Raw genomic sequence first — 22,636 nt, 5'->3', positions numbered from 1 at the left:
GGGGATTCTGGTTGGCTAGGTTAAGCACCTAAGCCAGGCAGAACCCAGCACTCTTCTCAGGGCAAGGGAGCTACACACCCAAGATAACCCCTACTCATCCCCATGGTAGCTTAGCAGAGCAGTCAGGCTTATCCCAGAGGCAATGTATAAAGCTTTTGCGCAACATACACACGCACACACCAGTGACACATTAGGCACACCACAAAAAGAGACTCCCCACAAGGTTATATAAAAATATCATTTGTATTATACATAAAACACACTAGTCCAAAACCAAGCGTTTCCTGCACCTCCGCTGCCCTCTCCTGTTGTTCAAAGGCCATGAGGAAAGTACAGTGCTGCATGCGCTGTGGGGCAATCAAAGCGTTCCTTGCGTGCTTTCACTTGAAATTTGAGGGGGGAAGAACACAGCGATCCTCCCGTTTTGTAATGAAGCGCTCAACTCACGCTTACTTTGAAACTGAAAGGTAAAAGGGCAGTCCAGTCCTTTCTTCTCCAGGCAGGAGTAACCAATGCTGGCGGACTTACACCTCGCAAGTCAGGGGCAGCGCTCCTCACACAGCTTCTGCAGCTTTCCTCCCAGGCAGGTTTACTTTTCTTGAATTCTTTTATCTCCCTGAGACTTCCAACATGAGGCCAGCACTCACATGCCCTTGAAGATTTCTTCATAAGCAGGATACCCCAGCAGGTCAAAAAGAGACAGCCTTTTTCCTTCACCACAGACAGAAGTAGCAACTGCGGGCCAGCGCTCCCCACACAGCTGTTCTGCTCTTCTTGTCAGGTTCCTCTTGTTTCTTGAAGTAATCTAAAGTCCTGGGGTTTAAGGTCTCATACTTATACTCCATTTTGTCATTGTTCTCTTTGCTGTAAGGGTCTCTGAGCCCATTCCAAACAAGTCCTGTCCTCCTTGGTGCAGCATGACTACAGGGGGTAGAGACTACATTGTGCGAAGGAGACACAGTTTTCTCAGGTGCTAGCGAAACTCCTCATATCACTCTAACTGCAGATCAGGTCTATTAAGTCCAGCGATGAGTGACCCAGGCAAGGAAAGGTACATCTCAACCCCGCTTGTGACTGACTAGAGTGAATGCACATTCCCAGCTCCTGTCACTCCAACACCAGGTGCTGAATACACAGTCAGAGGCACACAGAATGGTAAAGCAAGACAATGCGAACCGAGAACTTCTTGCATCCCCGGAGAAGCGTGCCGCATCTGGAAGATCTTCATGTCTTTATTTCTTTGTACTTGAACTTTGCCGCATTGCCCTCGCTGCAACATTGCTTGCCGTGGAAGCGCAACGCAACCTAAGGTACATTGACGCAAAGTGTCGCATCTGAAGAACTGAACTAAACTAAGCTAAAACTACCATCTTAAAGTACCAGTATTGTGTATTTTGTCGTTTACGGTCTTGTGGTAAATCTATATAAAGTATACTTATTTTGATATAAAACTTTGTGTGGTGTCCATTTGTAGTGTTGTCACTGGGTTACTGTATGTGGTCACAAATGCTTTACACACTGCCTCTGAAATAAGCCTGTCTGCTCGTGCCAAGCTACCAAGGGGGTGAGCAGGGGTAATTTTGGAGTGTAATCCCATTATCCTGACTAGAGGCAAGGGTCCCTATTTGTCACAAGTACCTACCTGTGCCAACTAGAGACCCTAAAATCTAACTGGGTGGTTTTTGACTTATGGGTAGATAGAGGTAAAGGGAGATAAGGGTGATTTTAGGATTCAGGGGTAGGAAGAGGTAAAGAGAAAAACTGATGATTTTAGGGTTTGGGGTGGATAGAGATAAAGCAAGCTAAGGGCAAATTTATGGTTCGGTGAGTAGAAATAAAGGGAGGTAAGGGTGATTTATGGTTCAGGGTGGGTAGAGGTAAAGAAAGGTAAGTTTGATTTTAGGGTTCGGATTGGATAGTTGATGGTTGATTTAAGGTTTGGAGGTGGGTAGAGGTAGGTAGAGGTAAAGGGAGGTAAAGGTGATATTATTGTAAAGGTTAAAGGAGTTAGAGATTAAAAACAAAATTGAAAACGTCCTCTAAATTATAAAAGGGTTAACCAACAAATAAGTAAATGTGTCCCAGCAGGAAACATTAATTCAGAAAAACACATACTTGTATGGTAACAAAGAAAGGGGGCATGTTTACTACTTCATTGTCGATTAAAGAGACAGGTGTCCAAAAGGTCTGTTTTAGACATTGGTCTTGTGCTACTTGTTTGCATTCAGTTCTTGGAAATACAAGAAAAGGGAGCTCCAACTTTGAGTATAGGTTTGTCTTCACGTTCTCTCAGAAATAAATACTCAATTAATGTTTAGAAAATGTTACATTTTAAAGTGTCAGGACTAAATATATTTGCTTCAAGTGGTAAGAGTCTAATTTTGATGGGTAGAGTGACTAGGTTTATGGATATAGGAAAAAAACATTTGGTTGGAAGTTTTAGAAATGTTATAATTGTAACATGTATAATATATGGTTTTAGCTAAACTGCAATAAAGTCTAAAATTATTTCAGTTTTGGTTTGAGAAATGCTGCCCCTCTATTGATAAGATTATGATCTTAAATGTTTGTATTATGTTGCTATTGTACCACTTTTAATTACTCAACAACAAATTAATTTCCTCACTCCGGGGTCTGTTTGCTGCGATTGGCTATTTTAAAGTACAAACTTTTCAAGACTGCTTGAACTGTTTATTAATGTGCTTCTTTTTGGTCTGCAACATCCATTCAGGCTTCAATGTAACACTGCAGCTCGCAAGTCACTGACCTAAACCAACGTACTTTTTTTTTTTTCTTAATGCGTCCAACATTCATTACACGCAGGTGAGACTTTCCATCATTTGGGATAAAAGAAACAGAGTGACGACCCACTCGGGCCACGGGGTAAAACCTGTACCTACTTCATTATGAAAAAGTACAACAAAAATGGCCAAAGCATTCAGTCTGTTGAGAACTTACAAGCATGAAGACAAAGCTGATGGTGATGAGGAGGTTAGCCACAGCGACCACACTCTGTCCTGCAGCAATAGCAAGCGCCATTGATGTTGCGGTGTAGGAGACCAACATAAGTGTAAAAATCATGATAAAGAACGGTCCTGCTTCTTCTTTGAAACCTAAAAAATAGGATATTAATAACACAATGTTAGTCCCTCTTGGTCATTTTATCAGTACTAATGAATATTCTATTTGGCAATGGTACACCACCATCCTGGAACAAGTAGCAGCCAGATAAAGGGACCATCGTATTGCAATGCAGAGAATTGTTTAGAAAAGAGAACATTTCGAATGTAAAGATATCAAAGGAAAGAAAATATTTAAATTAATGGCAGGCTCTCCTCCTTCTATACACCCCCTCACCCCCCATTTGCAAACACTGTTGGAATCCCCACCTCAAACCCATTTCTCCTTCGCTAATCCTTGCAGGCATAAACTTCAGCCATGCTCTCTCTCATTGGCTCTTTCTTGTATGGTACACCAGTGGACCTGGTTTTCCCCACAGGGCTCTTTTTCCCAGGAGCGTACAGCAACCCTCTGCGCCGCGGGCCCAATCCTCTAGGGGGCCATTGAACACTTCAAAGGGGCCCCAATCAGCCCAAAATGAATGAGTATATGGGAGACTCGTGGACCCCTCATCACATTCTGTTGCAAGGCACCGTCATTTTGCGTTATGTCACTGCTTTCTCCTAGAGAACCTAACACCTTTCTATTCTAGCTCTCACCAGGCCCCACTGTGCCCCAAGTCTGAGTGACAAGCTGTAGTGGTTTCTTCATCTTTTACACCTAGACTGTTGATGCACAAACTGTAGGGAAGTCACACCCAGGAACTGCCAGCTGGACACTGCATTGGCCAAAGATTAGCTGAGGCTTAATTTGCAAACAAAAAGCGTTCTGATAGTGGATGGCAACCCTGTTTTAAGGTTCTGGCCAAATGATATGGGGTTCCTTCCTACCTCCATTATCAGAGTTTGTGATCTAGGTTGCAGATTTGTCTATGATCTGTCCTCAGCCCTCCAAGCAATCAAAAGAGCTGTTGTCACTGTCCCTTCCCTAAGGGTAACGAACCATAGGCATTTTCTCCCGGCGGCCTAGTCAATCCAGGACAGAGTGTAAACATATGTCCAGGAGTAAAAACGAAACAAGCATTTGCAATGCAATAGGCCTCGTATTTACGCAAGTTTAAGCTATTGGCATTGTAAATTACAATGCCTTTTATTTATGTTTTAAAAACCAAAACATAAATTAAAGACATTGTCATTTACAATGCCAATAGGGCAAACTTGCGTAAATGCGAGATCTATTGCATTGCAAATGCATGTTAATAATATGCTTATCTGTTTCTGAGAACAAACCCTATGCATATGGTATTAAGTCACTTCCTGCAATTGTGCAGCACTTAGAATGTACATGTCATCGCACATACACGATCATATTCTGTGGTTATTTTTTGGGAGCGACGCAATACCAGTCGACTACTCTTTTTATAATGCCTGGCTGAAAAAGATGCATGCTAGATAAAGGCTTACATGACAAAATGTAATATTGGTTTAGAGAAACGGAATCAAGTTGAGGATGTGCCGGAATAGGCGTTGAAAGGAAACACAAAAAGAGATAACACGTTTTTTTGGGAATAGGTGCCTTTGCTGCATAGCATTAGCAGTGTTACACTAAAGCAAAGAAGGGACACAGACCTAGACCTGGTGGGAGATGCATGAACCTTATCTGAAAAGGTAAAGCACGGCGTGCTGCTGCTTTCAAAACCAGCTGAAGCAACGCAAGTCGTGCCTGCAGTAAGAGAAACTCATTAAAGGAAATAGCGCTTACAGACCAAATAACACGTGCCGTGTAACAACCAAAGTAAAAGGGCCAGTCCTCATGGAAGGTTACAAATGAAGACAAGGCGGTACTAAGGAGGGACTAACAAGCCTATTTACGACTCAGAAGTCAGCATTTAAGAAGGACAATGACACAAGCCAATGAAAAATATGGGCGGAGAGTTTGTGGTGCGGCAAGTACATACTGCAATACGGCATGCCCCGCTGCAGCGCATGAGCTGCCCAAGCTCGACCTAAAAATGAGACCTGTATATTTACGTACGATGATTCCTACTTAGCCTGGGGATATGCTGAAAATCTGATATAGATCTGGTGTCTTCTGGACCTAATTTGGACCATCAATCTAGAAACTCAGCTGCACGTTCCTTGACATCATCTAGACTGGATTATGAGAATACCTTTTATATGGGTCACCTCAGGTATCTAAACAATTGATTGCAGTTATTACAAAAACAGCCAGCACACATTTTAATATAAATGACAGCCTGGGGGACATAGTTCCAAAAATCTGACAAACTTGTACTTGCTACCTAAAAACAATCTAGGATCATCCTTTCTCAAAGTCAAATTTAATAAACCCCTTCCAAATCCTTCCGCTTCGACTAGAGCAAAAGGAAGAAATCTTTTGAAAAAACGAAGAATACCGAATACCAGAAAAGGCAAAATAGGAAACAGCCTTCCTTCAGCGTAAAATAAATCTACAGAAAATCTAGTAAAGCTGTTTCCAGGGAAAAACTAAAAAACATAATAGTTTTACAAGAAGGGGAATTTTATGTTATTATTATATACACAGGAACGGATCTCATTTAAATTCACTTATTTAAAGACAATGAGGGACAGTCTACCAGTGGCAAAATGGTCTCAAAGAAGGTGGAATAAATATTAATAGTTATTCGATGCCTCATTTAGCAAGTGGGCCAAAAAAGATATTGAACAAGAACTTTAGCCACAGTTAAAAAATATATGTATTCTATATTTTTTAATAGATGGCACTAGTCTGCATTAAGATCTTACATGTTTGCTCCAATGCCCCGATGTGTGTTGGTGTGTTCATATGGAAGGGGAACGTTATTAGCTGTGCGGTGAGCCTGAGGAAGGTATACCTTATTTGGAATGAATTGTTGGGCTGGACCCAAATGGAACTGATTAAGAATTTTTTACCAGATTCTTTGTTAGATCATTTTGCATTTCAAATAGGACTTAAAACAAGGTTACCTTTGATGCACATCATTATGTGAACTGATTGCACAGTGGACAGGTAGAGAAAAAAAATCTGCAGTTCTGATTAACTACCTGTGGTCGAATCTACAAGTGGCACTAACAAGGATGGAAAAAGGTGAATAGCTGAGTAAGGGAGAAAGGCATGGAACATTTCAAGCCTGAGATGGGAACAAAGAAGGCTCGCCTAGAGGTATGTTATTGTGGCTGATCCAAAGTCACCATGGACAAATACTGTGGACAAGGCAGTGCGATGGCATGCTGCTCTTGACTTTTAAACTGCTGTCAGAGTGTCTGAGTTACAAGTAATGTGACCAACAGTGTGTACTGCATAACCCAACAGGCTTCCTTGCCATTTTGTTTCTCATGTTTTATTTCCATTTAATGCCTACGCTGAATTTTATGCAATGGCAAACCATATTCATGTAACACCGTGTGGAGTGACGTGGGACAGTACATGCACTACATGAATAAATAGAAACACGTAAATATTTATTTAATAACAGGAATACGTAGAAAACTGGTATGCTGTGTCTATGAAAAGAGCTGCGAGATTTCTTATACTGAAAGACGGGTTTGCAAAGTATTATTCATAGCTGTAGTGGCTGTACGCCTATCCAGTTGTGCATTTCATTCTGTATCTATTTCTCCTTGTGTTGTATGTGCTGTAGGCCTTCTGTAGAGCAGCAGTTGAGATCCAGATGACTTGAAGAATGACAGCTCAGGGTTCATGCTCATAAAGCTACTGATTTAACCATCATCTGATGAGGACAACCTCAACCCAGTGGCGACCTGTCAGAGTTGTGCCTCCTTGAACTGTCATATTTCATTGTTACGGACTACGGGAGAAGTTTGACTTCATCACTAATTTGTGAGTGTGAGCGGACTATTATCTTAATTGTTTGCCTGCTTTTTGGATCACATGCTTGTTTGTACTAATTAAGGTTTGCAGATGTTTGGCATGCAAATCAAAAGGTCCCTGTGAGGAGGGCATTATAGAGCATTCCTGTGTGCTTACTATAACCTGACATTAATGACTGTCTAGCTTGGTGGGAATTCATGCTTACCCGACCAACTGAGAACTGAGTGTGGGCTATTTTGCTTCCATGCAATGACCATATCTTCCCTGAAATCCTTCAGTGCAAGGACAGTCTGGATTATGTGACGTAACACGCATGTACGCAGCATGCTGATACAACATTAGTATTATTATAATAAACATTAATAGAACGCTCGATTACCTCAAAGGCGTACTGGTGCTAAGCAATGGTCATTTACATACTCAGTTACAGACTGAACAGCCAAGTCCTAAGCAGCTTCCTGAACTGACTAAGATTAGAGACTCGCCTTAGAGGTAAAAAGGGTAGCTATACCATAGGTGAGAGGGGCTGGCATTGAGGGTACAGGAACCCTGATCTGAACTCAAGCAAATATCGAACTCCTGTCTTTAGTTCACAGAGAAAATCTGCTTAAAGACCATTGACATGTTCTTAGCTTTGCACCTTTTTCACAGTCTACAAGCTAGCGATACTACTACATGTTTAGACAAAGGAAATCGGATGCATGACATTAAATAATAGGATCTTTAACAATGTTATATACCTTTGTTCCTCTCCTGACTAGATGACGCTTCAACTACTTGGACATTTATAAACTCCAGGATGCAAGTGTAGAAATAACAAGTACTGGCAAAGCCAATCGATATAAAAACAATGCACAACTCTTGGGTGTGCTAATGCTTTTTGCCAATGTGTTATGCATCGACAAGAAGAAAAATAAATATTATTGCTGATGCTGATCCGCATCTGCAATAAAAAGCAAGATGAAGTGTTCATGACATATATAGATTACTAAAGTATGAAACGTACCTGGTTGTTGTAGTTGCCATAGCAAAATTCTTGTTTGCTATGTGGTGCAAGCGTAGATGGTTAGTGAAATGTACGGACTAGGAATTAGCGTGTGTCGCCCTCCTAATGGTGAATTTCCTGATACCAAAAGGTTTTAATTGATGTTCTAATTTTCTAATTTTTATCCTAGCTTATTTATCTTTTTAAAGAAAACTTAAATGTATACTATTTTTAAGCTGATTTTAAAGACTGTTATTTATTTGTTTCTCCCCAAAAGCCACCTAGGGTCAAATTTAAGTCGGGGAGCTTTCTTTTTCTCCAAGGGTTTAAATGTGTATAAATAATTATTGAAACTGATGACACCTTGTAAAAAGCTATCTTATGCCTTTTGTTAAAAGTATGTTATCTGTTATTGTGCTTTTATTGCAGTATTGCAGAAATAAAGTTTGTTGACTGACTGACTGATATATAAGCGCAAATGTGTCACCACATTTGCACCCACATAGGGCATGATACGGCAGCTATTTTTATTTTTATTTACAGTACTAAGACAACGGGGCTTATTTCGGAGCAGTAAATGAGAAAACTTGAGAAAGTACCCGGTAAGGCACCAAATTTCTAATATATGGCATTACATCATGCAGGCATTACAACGCAAGTAATTACAACGACTTGCGTTGGAGGGCGATGGGCTTAGGAATAGTATGATTTACTATTCCAACTCCAGTTTCTACGTACAGTAGGGAAGGTGTTGGAATAGTAAATCATACTATTCCTTAGGTTAGAGCGCCATCTACTGCAATTCACTGTAATGACTTTCGTTGTAAAGTATTAACCGATGTTTCCCCCAAACTTCAGCTACTGGGCTCTTCCAAATAAAAGTTAAAAATGCGATGGGGTAGTGAGGGAAATACAGAGTGGTGGGAGCAGGAACAAGGGAGGAGTAAGGGTTAAACATGAAAAAATATGCAAATGAGGAAAGCAGTGGAATAGCTGTTGGGGTAGTAGGTGAGAAGCAACAAAGAGAGTGAGGGGGTTAGGATATGGGAAGCAGCAAACAAGAGAAAAAAAATACAGACACTGCCATAGAGCTAGAAGAAAAAGTCAATAGTAGTTCCCTCACTGCAAGCAACAGAAGAACACAAGTCATCCAATCAGAACCTAGTAAAGAAGCAATACTCATGAAGTGAGACAGCCGAAGAATAGGAAAGAAAGCTAACAAATGAGAATATGCAAGACAAGAAAGCCATCCAATCAGAAGCAAGGGGATAACTGAAAGCCCTATATAGGTGAGATCTGTCAGAAGAAGAGAAAAACATTTCTGAAATCAATTCTTCCTGGAAATTCGGTCTGAACACAGTAAAGACTCATAGCCCGCTGCCAAGGGCTATACCAGTTTTTCGTGTTAAAAAGACTTTATTGAATTCAATACAAACTACATATCAACCAAATACAAGAACAATATTGATAAACCAAAATGAATATGCGGTACTAGAAATCTATAAGAAAAACCATATAAAGTATGTATGCATTATTGAGAAGGGGAGATGGAAGGAGAGAAGTGAGAATGTGCCACTCAAAGCTCATCTGTTCATAATGTACAATTACTATGATTACCACTTAGCACATATCTTAACAAATGTGATAGTGATAAACCAAATATTTTACCTGTATCTTCTGAGAATTTTCATCCTCCATGAAATTTATTTGTCTTTCTTTTAAACTTGAATTACTTGATTAGATATGTTAAAATGCAATTGTTATTTATATGAAATTATATTTGAGGCAACTTGATGTCATTATTGTTACTATTGATGATTCATAATGTGGCTATACCAGTTTTTAAAGCCGCTGAACCCGAGTATGAGGCTAGGAAGAGGGCCTTTAACAACCGGTATAGGCCATAGCAGAATGGCTATAAGGCTATTAGAATATTCCACCCACTGATAGTCAAATGTTCAAAATTAAAAAAGGAGAAACATTAAGACAAACATTGGAATGTTGGAGCAGAAGGCTTACACCTTCCATTGGAAGGCCAGAGCTACTCCATTGTCTTCAATGGAGCTCTCAACATTCCAATGTTCTAATATGGCATAGAAAATGCTAGTGTATATGGATACAACATAGGCTCATTTTATACATAACATACTACATTAGATACTCACCAATCATGAAATAAATGATACAGGTGAAGATGATGGCCGGCAGAGTTCTCATGGGTATTAAATCAGCCAGCAACTTTGAGAAAAAATACGCCGACAGTCTATAATACCCACTGATGTACTCATGTCTAAAGACAAAATAAAAAAACAACTGTTGTAGTTCATATCAACAGAAAACGTTTCTAAAGTAATATATGTTCTCACAAGGTTCCCCAGAAAGCCTTACACATCAGTGACAGCGCAAAATCATGAACAGGAATGCACTGAGTAATTTAGTGATATATTCTAACTTTAAAAGGAAGCAGGAAAACAAAGTGCCCATTGCGAGGTCATTGCCATTGGGGCACTTTGGCACCAGAGGCGAGGTACAGTTTTGTCGTTCTAGGACGCCCCACCTCCCTTTAGGAAAAAGCTCAAGGCATGGTTGTTCCCCCAGTAGCTCCCCAATAGGGTTATTCACTTCTTTCTTTGTTAGCAACTCTCAATCCGCGCTGGGAAGCCCTAGGGCAGCTCTGCTTTTAACAAACACCTAAATATAAACACTTTCCCTCATACTTTGTGCATGAAAATCGTGTGTTCATGCTCCCGTTTCTTTCAGTTACATTTTGTGGTGAGTTGCAAGAGATATTGAAACGAATGAAGGCTTTTAAAGCTGGCAAGGAGGCTTGAACACTGACTGAATCATTTGCTGCTGACATCTGTGTGTTTCTAGCAGGTCATGAATTGGATTCCCGACAGGGACAAGGTCAATAACTTACATAGCACGAAATGGGGGCAAGGGGCAGTACAAATAAAGGGTTATTTATAGGGTTAGAAAGCAAAAAACTTCAGGATTAAACAAACATGGGCCCGATGTAGTTAATTAGTATTTACCGATTCGTAAATACCGAATTTTACCGATTTGGTATTTACAAATCGGTAAATGCTATGTAGGTATTTTTACCGAATAAATTAACGAATCGGTAATATTCGGTAATTACCGAATCGGTATTTACCGATTCGGTAATTGCCATTGATTCCTATGGGCCTTGAGGCCCATAGGAACCAATGGCAATTACTGAATCGTTAAATACCGATTCGGTAAAATTACCGAATTGACAAGGGGGACAGAGTGTCACTTTGACACCCTGTTGTTCCCCTGATTCAGGCTTGTGTGCCATGTGGCACACATACATGCCCTTAGGGCATGTATGTGTGCCACATGGCACAGGTGTACATGCACAGATGTGCATGTACAAAGGAATTCGTTATTTACCATCAAATAGTATTTGATGGTAAATAACGAATTCTTAAGGGCCTGTGGCACTGTTTTCAGTGCCACCTACATCTAGATTTACCGATTCGGTAAATTTACCGATTCAGTACATTTTAGGCCCCCTACATGTCACACACCAAATACCGGTCGGTAAGGGCCGAAATCGGCCATTACCGACCGGTATTTGGTGACCTACATCTGGCCCCATGTTCATTCATGAAACTGCTTCTAGAATTAATTAATGCTTGGCACGAAAAAGTAACAAACAGTAATTTAGGGCAACAGAGACACATTACATCAAAGATTTGTCTTTGAAGTGACCATACACAGTAAGTTCTGCAAACAAATGTTTCTAGGTTTATCGCTGGGGAAGCTGCAACAGCAGCAAACTTCCCAGGAGTATTCCTTTAAAGAAGAAGCAAATTCCATTTTCACTCCAGCAAATATACATGCCAACATTACATTTTTTTTTTTTTAATGGTGATGTAGAGAAACGCTTTTCCTACACATCCACGAATGTTTGGGGTGTTGTCTGTCAATACCACTGCCTTGAAAGGAGTAAATTTCTGAATATTTCCAAGGTGGGAATGAAACAAAATTGCAAATACCTAGGAATACACGTTTGTGAGTCTGCACAAACTCTCCGAAGCATATCAATCCTGGAAATGCTCAGTGCTTGCCAATAGGAGTATGTTTACTCTCAAAAAATATTAAAACAAAGTGTTCTAACATTATGGGCCGTATTGATCAAATGGTAGAGTTGTTTGTGCACCACGCAACGGGGTGCACGCGCGACGCAAGCCTTATGTGGGATTTATCAAGCCAGGCAAGGCCACCCGGCATGGCCCTGAACAGCTTGTTAAATATGTAGAAACGCAATGCAGCACAAATTGTTGCTTCCCATTATTCTGCCCCAGTGAGGCGTTCCATAGGTGGTGCATGGGTGTTCCCACGCAACATCCATGGATTTTGACGCATGTCCAGATTTACCATTACCGGAAGACCTAGAAAGAGTCAAAATGCTATGCCTTCCCAGGGAAGCCATAACGAGGAGAAATATGTTTATTTCGCCTTGTTTTTTCCTCTTTTTATGTGTGCCACATAATGCAGTACACATAGAGGAAAATGCCTCAGGGGATTGTTATAGTGAAGAAAGGTGTCCCTTCCGGCACAAAAACAATCCCGCTTACAAAGCAGGTACCCTTGCACCAAGGTGCAAGAGTGTCTATGTTTGTGCCAGGCAGTACATTGTGCACCAGCGCTGGGAAAAGGCAGGAATGCGCCATATTATGTTAAATACGGCACAATCCTGCCCTTTCCTCGTCACGCAGCACAGTGTAGCAAGTTGGCTTCGAGCTTTGCGTCACATAATGATAAGTATGCCTCTATGTTTGAAAAAATTGATTTACATTTATTAATTCACAAAATGGAATTCAAAAAGTGAATCTGCGCTTTCAAATCAAGCTATTTGGGAATGTAAATACAAACTTAATGTGCGAAAACTCTGTGAATCGGACCATGGGGAAAAATTAAAAATTATGCATTCGATAGAGAGCATATGGAAAAAAATATAACATTCAACCAGATTCCTCGCTATCTATTAATATTTTAGAACTATCCCAGTTCGAACTTGCGGTAAACAAACCTCAATTCGATTCGTTTGAAAATGCCCGGTTTTTCGAAACCAAAAGGACACCCTTGTCACATTTTCCACCCTCACTTCAAATCTTAACAACCTGCTTTGAACAAATAATACAGGTAGACATTTTGTTACTTTTCTTGTCTTTAAGATCCAAAAATAGCATGAAGGTTTTGTGACTTTCTTTGGAGGTGCTTTAAGAATTGTTTTTCTTCCTGCTAGAGGGAGAAGGAGTAGAGGTGCAAATGGATTCTAAACCAGAGCTCCCACCTAGCAATGGCCGGACTATTCCTTCACACAAAGGTCACTCATGGCTTACGAAGACTCTAGGGCCTTGTGGTCAGGGACATCTCAAGGATTTTGGGGGTCCATGTATGGATCAAATCTGAATTTTATTACCAACAATTATATGTGAAACTTTAAAAAGATCACACATACACATTGAAATTGGTCTTGCTCAGGACCCCAAAAATCCTTCAAATGACAGAGGGTAGAGAGACGGATTTGGACTTAGAGGTAGATAGAGGTAGACAGAGAGGTGTAGATAGATAAACAGGGTAGACAGAGGTCAAACAGAGAGAAAGTTCACTTTCCACGTGGGCCCTTGGATTGTGGTTGCCCTGGGCTATTTTAAAATGTCTCTGATTGTGTTTATCTGAGCTTCTGACTATTCACGAAGAAGGGGAAGGAGCCATATTCAGTTCGAAACAACGAAACAACATTAACCACCAGATAATGCTGTTGGTGCCAGTGTGCAGGTGTGAGTAACCACAAAAATACAGCAAACATAGGCACCACAGACCTAATAAAAGAGGATTCCATCGATCAGAAATCAGGATGCTTACAATAAACCATGAAACTATCTGATTATCTAAAAATAGTTGAACAAATTTTAAGTCCTTGTTAAAAAAAAAAATTAATGTGACCTCATCCATCTCTAGCCTGCTCACGCAGACCTCACTGCTTTGGCCGAACTTTCTTTTATGAAAACTGAGGAGGAAGAATATGAATAAGAAACGGAGGGTGAAACCAAGAGAAACATTGTACAGGGAGAAAAAAACAAAGGGAAATAAACAAATAAAGTCAATAGGAAGGTCACAGAGGGAAAACACAACTAGGAATACAGACAGAGGAAAAACTGCAGAAAATACTTCACTAAATTGTTTTAAAAAGCCAGCTGCGTGGTAAATAACAAAACAAGAAATGATTGCTTCTGCATGAGATAAATAGTTTAATGTGTGAGGACTTTGTGTATATTTGAGATGTAAAATAGTCCTTATTGCACTGTATTGCAAGCACTCCATAAGAGGTGGAATGATACACCAAACAACCCAAGTGCATGAAGTCAGAAGGACTTAGGGTTGACCCAATGCTCAATTAATATATATTTTAAAGAATTGGTAACAGACAACAGCGCTGTAAAGCCAGACCCAAAAATTAAGATGATAATGAGATTAGAACACTAAAGTTTGACCAAAGACAATCTCTGTCAGAGAAAAATAAATTTTAAACTAGGCAAATGAAGCATGGAAAACAGGCTGGTGGCAAAGCCCTCCAAAAGATGATTGTCACATATGAGGCAAATAACGGTGCTCCTATCTTGATCTGTGGAAAGAACAATGCTCCAACGAGACAGATTTTGTACAGGAAGCGACTGATTGACAAATCAAACTATTGTTGAGGCATTCTCCTCCAGGAAAATGGAAAAAATATCAGCCTTAATACACAGCTTGGAGGACAGACAGAGTGAAGGAAGTGGAAAAGAAAATTATCAAAGCTGAGAATATAAATACCACCAAGAAGAAAGGCAAACATATTTGTATATGTCTCTATGGAATCCATTGGCCATGCTGAACAAATTGGAAAATTGGGTGTGATTTCAAAAGGTCCTTGCTACCAGCCTTCCCAAGAAGAAAGATTCCGTAAACATGGCAAGCCGCGTATTACAACTGATGTGACTAGAGTTTTAAGAGACTATTGTGCTCCTTACAGCCATAATTAATACAGTATGGTTGGCCTTTGAGAACTATGCTGCTACATCATGTGGATTTCACATAGATCGGATTTTCTAGCAAACCTCTTACCGAAAGATATGGAGACTCCTTTAAAGCCTGAGGGGCAGTGTGCAAGGTCAGCTGAGGCGATGGCCTTTTTTCCTTAAAGATGCCCACCAGGCAGGTGGGGATCACTGTGCCGTCAGTGGAGCCACCCCGGGAGTAACACACCGAAGGTACTGAACATTGCTGAGCTGGCACCATAACTAATTGACAGCAAACCCATGCTCAAGCACCTTTCATGCAGCATAGTCATTATACCCTACGGTTGAATGAAGCCTACACTGGAGGTCCATCACCGTTGCATTCACAGGAGTATACCAGTGTTGATAAGCATGGGGGACTGGAATGATCCTTCAGTGCCTTCCTTGGTTGCTTATGTAAGGTGTCTCCTATTTCTCTCACAACTATCTGTCATACAATGCTGCATATCCACCACAGTTGATAGTCATAAACAGATTCACCTAGAAAAGGTCTGTGAGCCAGAGAGCGGCTGGACTAACTAACACTGGTTCGAATCTGTACGATTGACCTAAAGTATAATGGTTATTCTACTCAGAAAATGTTTGAGCAGGGGTTTACTGTGTATATCATTTGCGGGTGAAGGCCACCTTGCCTCTTGTTTCCCCTCCTGGCTACCTCCTTTTACTGATTACCATAATTAATTTAGCCTACTCTGCAATCTGTTTTCAGAAAACAAACTCCAGAAAAATAAAGCAAAAAAAAAAAGACGGACTGGTGTGCAATAAGTTTTGAGATGTGTGTAGGGGCCACTGTGTGTTCCTAAATGGGCCACCTTGGTTTACAAAGCATAGCAATCCAAGGTAGGGAAAACAAGTGATGATCTTCCCTATTCTAAACATGGAAGAGCTAGTGGCACTGTGGCTTAGCAGCTCAAATGCAATGGGTCGCTGCCAGGTCAAGGGTGTATGAGAGCAGAGTAAGATAAGGCTCTGTCAATGTAAAGTCAATGATTACCTGACTCTAAGATTCAAGAAACACTTTGAAAAAACATATGGTTCAAATGGGGTTATTAAAAAGAGGGCCACAAACCAAAAGGAAAGATGCACAAGAATACTTAACACAGTCAACTTACATAAAAATCTTCTTTTCCACAACAAAGAGCTCGATAGCCGAAACGCTGCTGAAACACTGATTGGTAGTTATGAAAAACAATGCACCCACCCTGCGAAGAATAAAAGAAAAACGTGTCTCTCTTCACATCGAGGGATTTTTGCAGTACATAAACAAACATGTTCTAACTCGGTCATAGAGATATTGCTCTACATAAACATAATTCATTTATTGTTTCATAATTATGTTAATACACTTAAGGTGCTTTGAGTATCATGCAGGTAATAGGTTTCCTGCGCTTTGAGCCTTTCGTTTAGGAGTCACATATAAACAATTTGGGGCACTGTTGGATGAAGAAAGGCTTAATCATACATATGTTGGGAATATACAACATATAAAAAAACATACAAAATAAAACAAAACACACCACGTTTGTTATAGTTACCGAATACACGATTCCACACGTGGCATATTAAACATGCTAGATGAACAAAACAAATATTCTTTTTGTCATAAGCTAATTATATACATTTAACTAAGTGTGTGCAGTCATGGTTAATGTACACATTTACGTAGAAACCCATTACAGCTAAATAAATCGGAAAAATTCATTTCAGCAAACCTACACAAACATTTTCTTTAAAACTACGAAACCACTGAATCATCGATCCACACAGTAATGAACATTCTTCATAGGAAATCTGTGTTTTATGCAAGTAGTATGCGTATATCTTAGCAACAAATGACGATATTATTCTTAGTCCAGAAAAAACACATAAACTTCCCTACGGGATAACCAAGTGACCATGCTTGGCTTTTGATGGTAAGACACAAAACATCTTTCAAAACAGGAAAACAATAATTAACTGTAACTACAATTCTAGGCTTCTGTTATCTTTCAATTGTTTTGATTAGGCTTTATAGATGTACTGAAATTCTTAGAACATTATTCATGTGCACATTATAATATAAAACGAACAACATTAACATCTATTACCTATCGAGTTCTCGTGAGCTCATATCCCTTAACTTGTCATTTGATGAGCTTCGGTCTGTTACTGGAGGCCATGTTCATGGTAGTAGCATGGACAGTGAATTACCCATGGGTTACAAGTGAAGTTATAGGTATGTTTTACTAGCATTAATCATTCATAGATTCAAACATTTTGAATAGAATGCAAAGTCATAATTAACTAGGCTGGGGTCGCACAGAGATGCAATATTTAAATAGTGCCTTCGGGACTGCATCCCCAACAGGTACCGCAGCTCTAGCATCCTTGTCTAGGCAATGGTGCTTCACCAGCTTCATGGAACATAAGGAGGTCTAATCATTACCACTTTACATTGCTCCTCAAAAAGAAATCTGTATGTGACCAACCCTTGCAGACAAGCCTCTTGTCAGAAGAACTGAGACTCTTTCTGGTAAAGATTGTCTACTTTCTTCTAACAGTCTACTGTGTGCAACAGTCCATTTTGAAATCCCTGGTTTCAACAATGTGGACCAAAAGCCATAAGTAACTGACTCAGGATCCTGACTCCTTTTGTAATGCGAGCATAATTTCGAACAAATCTGTTTCTGTTGAAATTGGATGTATGAAATATTCTTCGCTGGAGAAGGTGTGTTTTGGAAAGAAAACTAACAGTCCGGAAGACATTTGTATGATCTTTTTATGTGACCGTGAAAATGGTCTCTGACAAGAGAAGGCTATGTTTCAAGACACAAATATCAAGAAGCAAGTATGCATGGGCTCAAGTGGCAGTAACATAACTTTACCCACAACTGTGCAAATGTTCCATATTGAACAAAGGCAATATGCAGGGGGAAACTACTTTAAAGTCCTTTACAAAGATTTTGATAATAAGAGCAGAAAAGAAGGACAACTTAATATATTTTATATCCAGAAACACCCTAATTATGAACATTTATAAAGTTCATCTGAATGTCAGTGTTGGGGGAGTGGAACAAGTATGCAAAAAACGTATTACTTAAACCTTCTAATTGTTATAAAAATGTTTATGGTCCCAAGAACAGACTACCTTATACTTCTCTGTACAAGCTGTAATCCTGGTATTTGGTCTTGACTACATCAGAATCTCCATACAATGTTAAGAAATGTACAGACAACTAAATTATAAAATCTTTTTAGATAGGCCATGAAAATAAATTAACGTTGCAATAAACTACTTTACCAATAGGCAGCAACTGAGGGCGTATCCTAAATATAAATGGTATGTGGTATACTGCAAAGTACATGCAGTATTTAGTCAAATACAGGATTGCTTGGTCAAACATTCAACAGAAGTCCAGTTTAAAAAAAAATATATATATATATCAGGACCCTCACCCACTCTCCTCCCTGTGTAATACCAAAGCCAGTACATGGCTCAGGAGACAGTATAAATGAGGACTGGTGCTCTCACCTACCATTCCTGCCCTAGATCACGATGCATTTTCGGGCCCATTGCAGAGGCCTGTTTGAACTTTGTCTTGCCTTTTAGAACACTGGAAGACATTTTGGAATAGGGCATGGCTCCACAACAGAAGGGCACCACACCCTGATTCAACTGTCAGTTATTGAGTCTCCATCCAACAAGGCAGAAGCACTCCTCGAAAAATAGAGAAGATTTAAAGGGATTAAGCATTTATTGAGGAAAAAGATGTTTTCTGAAAAGGTAAAAATCTCAGAAGACCAAGACTTGGTGGGGTTTCTTAGAGAGAGAAAATGTCCTGCCACTTCCCTAGAGAAAATGAAATTACACTGTTTAAGGTAGTGAATTCATGGGCTGTGAATCTGAAATTTTGTTTGTGAATTTCTAGCAAAACAAACTACTTTAAAAGCAGGAAGGATCATTTTTTGCAGAAAGTGAAATCAGTTTGAGTGAGAGCCATTCTCAAAGGATCAAAAGATAACAATGAAAAGAAAATCAGAAGAATCAAAAATGAAAATATTAAAAAGACGGATTACAAGCACAAGAGAATTCTTTTATTTTGAAGGAGAAGAGCTCACGGACTCATTGCCACCATTGAGACTGCAGATCCATTAAAGAATCCTCAGGAACAGATTAAGTTCAGAGAGTTTGTACTCTGATACTTTGTTTAAGGCAGCGCTTGGTATTTGAGATGAGAGCATGAGTCGCACGGTAATTAAGGTCAATGTGTTTGTGATTATGCCTATGTAACTGGTTGCTGATTTTTTACAGATCGGCATCCTAAAGGTACAGCTCATACCTCCTTCCATGACCACACTGAGAAAAGTATAGATTGTTCATTCTCTGCTGTTGGTTTTGAGGTCCATCCATCAGGTAGGAAAGATGATTAGTACCAATTCAAGAACACATTCCAAAGACCACCCTCTAATTAGTCTTCACCTTCAACAGGATCTACTTCCTGGAGTTCCCTTCCATGCCTCCTCCCCCCATACTTTGAGTCAGTTCAACTTGTTTGATTTTATCCAAGGCTGCTGCAGCAAGCTACGGGTGGCGATTGGTTGCATTCTGCTCCTAAGTAAGTATTCACAGGCCCGACGTAAAAAAAAAAGTTTGATCATCATGAATATTATGAACAGACCTATTACATACAATACAATGTCATATGTTAGGCATTTAGCTGTGTTCTGTACCTTTCTGGAGGAACAGAGTTAGTGAAAGTAGAATTGATAACATTTGGTTGTCCGCACTACCAGCAATGAACATGGTCTTAACTGATGCTGAACTCTAGCAAGGGCAAAGGTGCTGTATCAGGAGCTCTCCTGCTGGGAAACCACAGCACTTAATAGAGAAAGGTGCTTTGCAGATGTTTGGTGCGACTCACAAACGTAGTCTACAACAAAAGCGAGAAAAATAATTACTGGGACGTCAAATCCAAGTGAAGTTCTGTTTAGATGGCTATATCTCACAAGGATATGATGTAAACCATATATGGATCCTGCCTTCCTGGGCCTGCTCTGGACATAACTAGTTTAGAATAAAGATAATGCAATTTGTTCATGGATGACTCCTCCAACAGGTTATACAGAAAACAAATAGCTTTATTGTTAGGAGTCAAATTAATGTCTATTCTACATTTTTCCATAGCAGCATAGAATTGAATAACCTCATTCTAAAGAGATCGATAAGAGCTACAGAATGTCGGTCCTCTCTTTATATAGGGAAAACCTACACAATCGTTCTGAGTCATCCTCTTTTGGGCCCTGATTAGCAACACTGTAAGGGACATCTTCGTTCTCAGTGGGAGGGTGAAATGAGGTGAAGGTTTAAGAGTTCACAGAGAAGAGCGATAAGAGGGAATATGGTAGTGAAGATTTACATTGTGGCAATCTGGGTCATCAAGAGCCAGTTTTAGGGTTTGGCTCCTAATGGCAATAAGGAAAAACGTCATGATTTGCTATATTTCTAGGGCGTTGCTTCTCTACTCTTCTGCACCTAAAAAATGAACAGATAAAGGTGAACTAGGCAATTTCCTGAGTGTGAGCTTCAAGCCTAGGAGAACCTATGAGAATAAAAAGCAGAAGACTAAGTGGTGGAGAAAGGAAACATATACACACAAATGATACTTTCCCAATTGTTGTTGTGGAAAGAGTTGTGTTATTTACCTCTTTCTTGCCCAATTAGGGCACAATGGGTAAAATCACTCAGCTTACCTGGCAGTTTTACTACTGAGATACCATCTTAAACATCCTCATTAAAACATAGGAATGTCAATGCGTCTTAAGAAAAGGTCATCCTGTGGACATCAGTGGGCTTTCCAACGACAGAGCAGATGAGTTCAGAGGCTCAGACATTTGAGTAATAGTCTTTACTGGTAGCGTCCTTCTGAAGCCTTTTAACTACCACAGATGTCCTAGACTATGAGGTTGCCACCATCTAAAAGATTTTCATGAGGCAGCAACCTGTGTCTTATTGAAAAGTTATTGTTAGTGCAAGCCTCAATGATACATCTGTCGCTTGTAATAATCTGCATGGCTGGCATTATCACTCTAGACTTGACGTTTAGGCTAATGTTCTGAATGGATGACAACACCGAGATACACACTGAAGACCCTGAGATTGAAGGAGACTCTCCAGGATGCACACACAATCAAACACTGAGAAGATGGTGTGCCATCAGCAGCCAATAACATCCTGAGGAGACAGTAGAAGTCAACAGCCTAATAGAAGCGGCTGACCATGCAGAAGTCACAGCTCAACGTTTATTTCAATAACTGAGATGTCAAGAGGGAGCTTGCTTAGAAAGTGTATCAGGTTCTACACTCCTGCATTTGATCTTCTTTTGCTTTGTTCAGATTTGTGAAGACAATAAGCCTGTGTGACTAACACATTCTAGTGAAAACTCTTGATAGACTTTGCTGTCCTTTTCCAGTGATTTGTATACAGGCAATAAATACATTAAGCATTTGAATCCTATGGTGTTTGAAGAGGTTGTGCTTAGGTTTCTTGGCTTCCTTTGCTATGATGAAAAACATTTTTGTCCAGGGGGCAGACCTGAGGCCCTAAAAAACAGTCCAAAAACTATGGGCAAAATTTAAAATATATGACTATAAAAGGCGCAAAGCAAGTTTTATTTTGAGAATACCCAATGTTAAGTAAGGAACATCAACTCAATGCTGACAGGCAAGTTCATAAGAAATAGATTTGCTAAAAGATTTTTTGTATTTTTATTTGGCACCTCTGAGTATCTGCACCCAAGTCTCTGCATACTAGCATCTACCTTCTCTGGCAATCCTGATGTCAGGCCCCAGTACCCTTGTAGAAACTGATTTGGCAGCACCTGCTCTGGTATGTATTTTGTGTCTTGCTTCCTCATTTAAGTTATTTGCCAGTACATACTCAGCTCTCTTTTTTCAGCAGGTAAGACAGGAAAAAAATGTTATTGGCCGCTGCAGAATTGGGGTCAATGTTGAGTAAGGAAAGATAATTCCACCAAGATCAAAGAATGTTTTTGTGACGCTTCATCAACTATGTAATGGTTCTGAAAGGTCCTAGCATGTCTGTTATCTTGCAAGCTTTGGATGAGGAGGCAATAAGGCATATAAGGGCATTGCATGCATGTTTCAAGAGAGATATAGACTATAAATAGGCTGTCCGGTTTTAGGTTTAAACCTATATTAACTGATAAAACCCCACCGGAAGGAAAATAGCCCTCACCAGGGTAAACATATAAACACTGAAAAAAAACCTGCACAACCACAAACTAAATGCCATTCAAAGATAGGAAAAGGAGAGTGAAAGAGTCATTTTTATTTCTTCCTGAAGGGGCCAATACAATGTAGCTTTGTTATATAAGGTAGCAGTAAAAAAAGACTGGGCTAACATTATTCTGCTTGAGTTTTGTTGTTTAGGAATGTCACTAAAATATTGTTTTGTCTTCCTTTTTTCAGTTTAGTGGTCTTTGGTCTAAAGATACAGGGGTTAGAAGCATGTTTTAGGTGTTGTTTATTTATTTTATAAACTGTAGAGATTCAGGAAATATCAAAATCATATTTGATTTTTTTGGCTAAGTTTGAGTCTTTTGCTGATAGGAAAATGTAGGTTTCATAAGAATCTTTCCCAATATAT

The 22,636-nt window shown here is 39.8% G+C and overlaps 1 protein-coding gene across 2 annotated transcripts in view; it reads right to left on the bottom strand.

The window, feature by feature from the left end:
• Positions 1-22,636, bottom strand: part of ABCG2 (ATP binding cassette subfamily G member 2 (JR blood group)) — a 662,915-nt gene that overhangs the window by 37,540 nt on the left and 602,739 nt on the right. For both annotated transcript variants that reach the window (XM_078676202.1, XM_078676203.1), the window contains 3 exons: positions 16,104-16,193; positions 10,063-10,187; positions 2,959-3,113 (listed from right to left, as the gene is read on the bottom strand). In XM_078676202.1, coding sequence (XP_078532328.1) covers positions 2,959-3,113; positions 10,063-10,187; positions 16,104-16,193 — 370 coding nt within the window. The remainder of the gene's footprint in view (positions 1-2,958; positions 3,114-10,062; positions 10,188-16,103; positions 16,194-22,636) is intronic.

This window comes from Lissotriton helveticus, chromosome 2_1 (assembly GCF_964261635.1).
Source record: "Lissotriton helveticus chromosome 2_1, aLisHel1.1, whole genome shotgun sequence".
NCBI classification, from domain to species: domain Eukaryota; kingdom Metazoa; phylum Chordata; class Amphibia; order Caudata; family Salamandridae; genus Lissotriton; species Lissotriton helveticus.
Note: the sequence above shows the minus strand (reverse complement) of the source record. Positions and strands in the feature narration are given on the sequence as shown.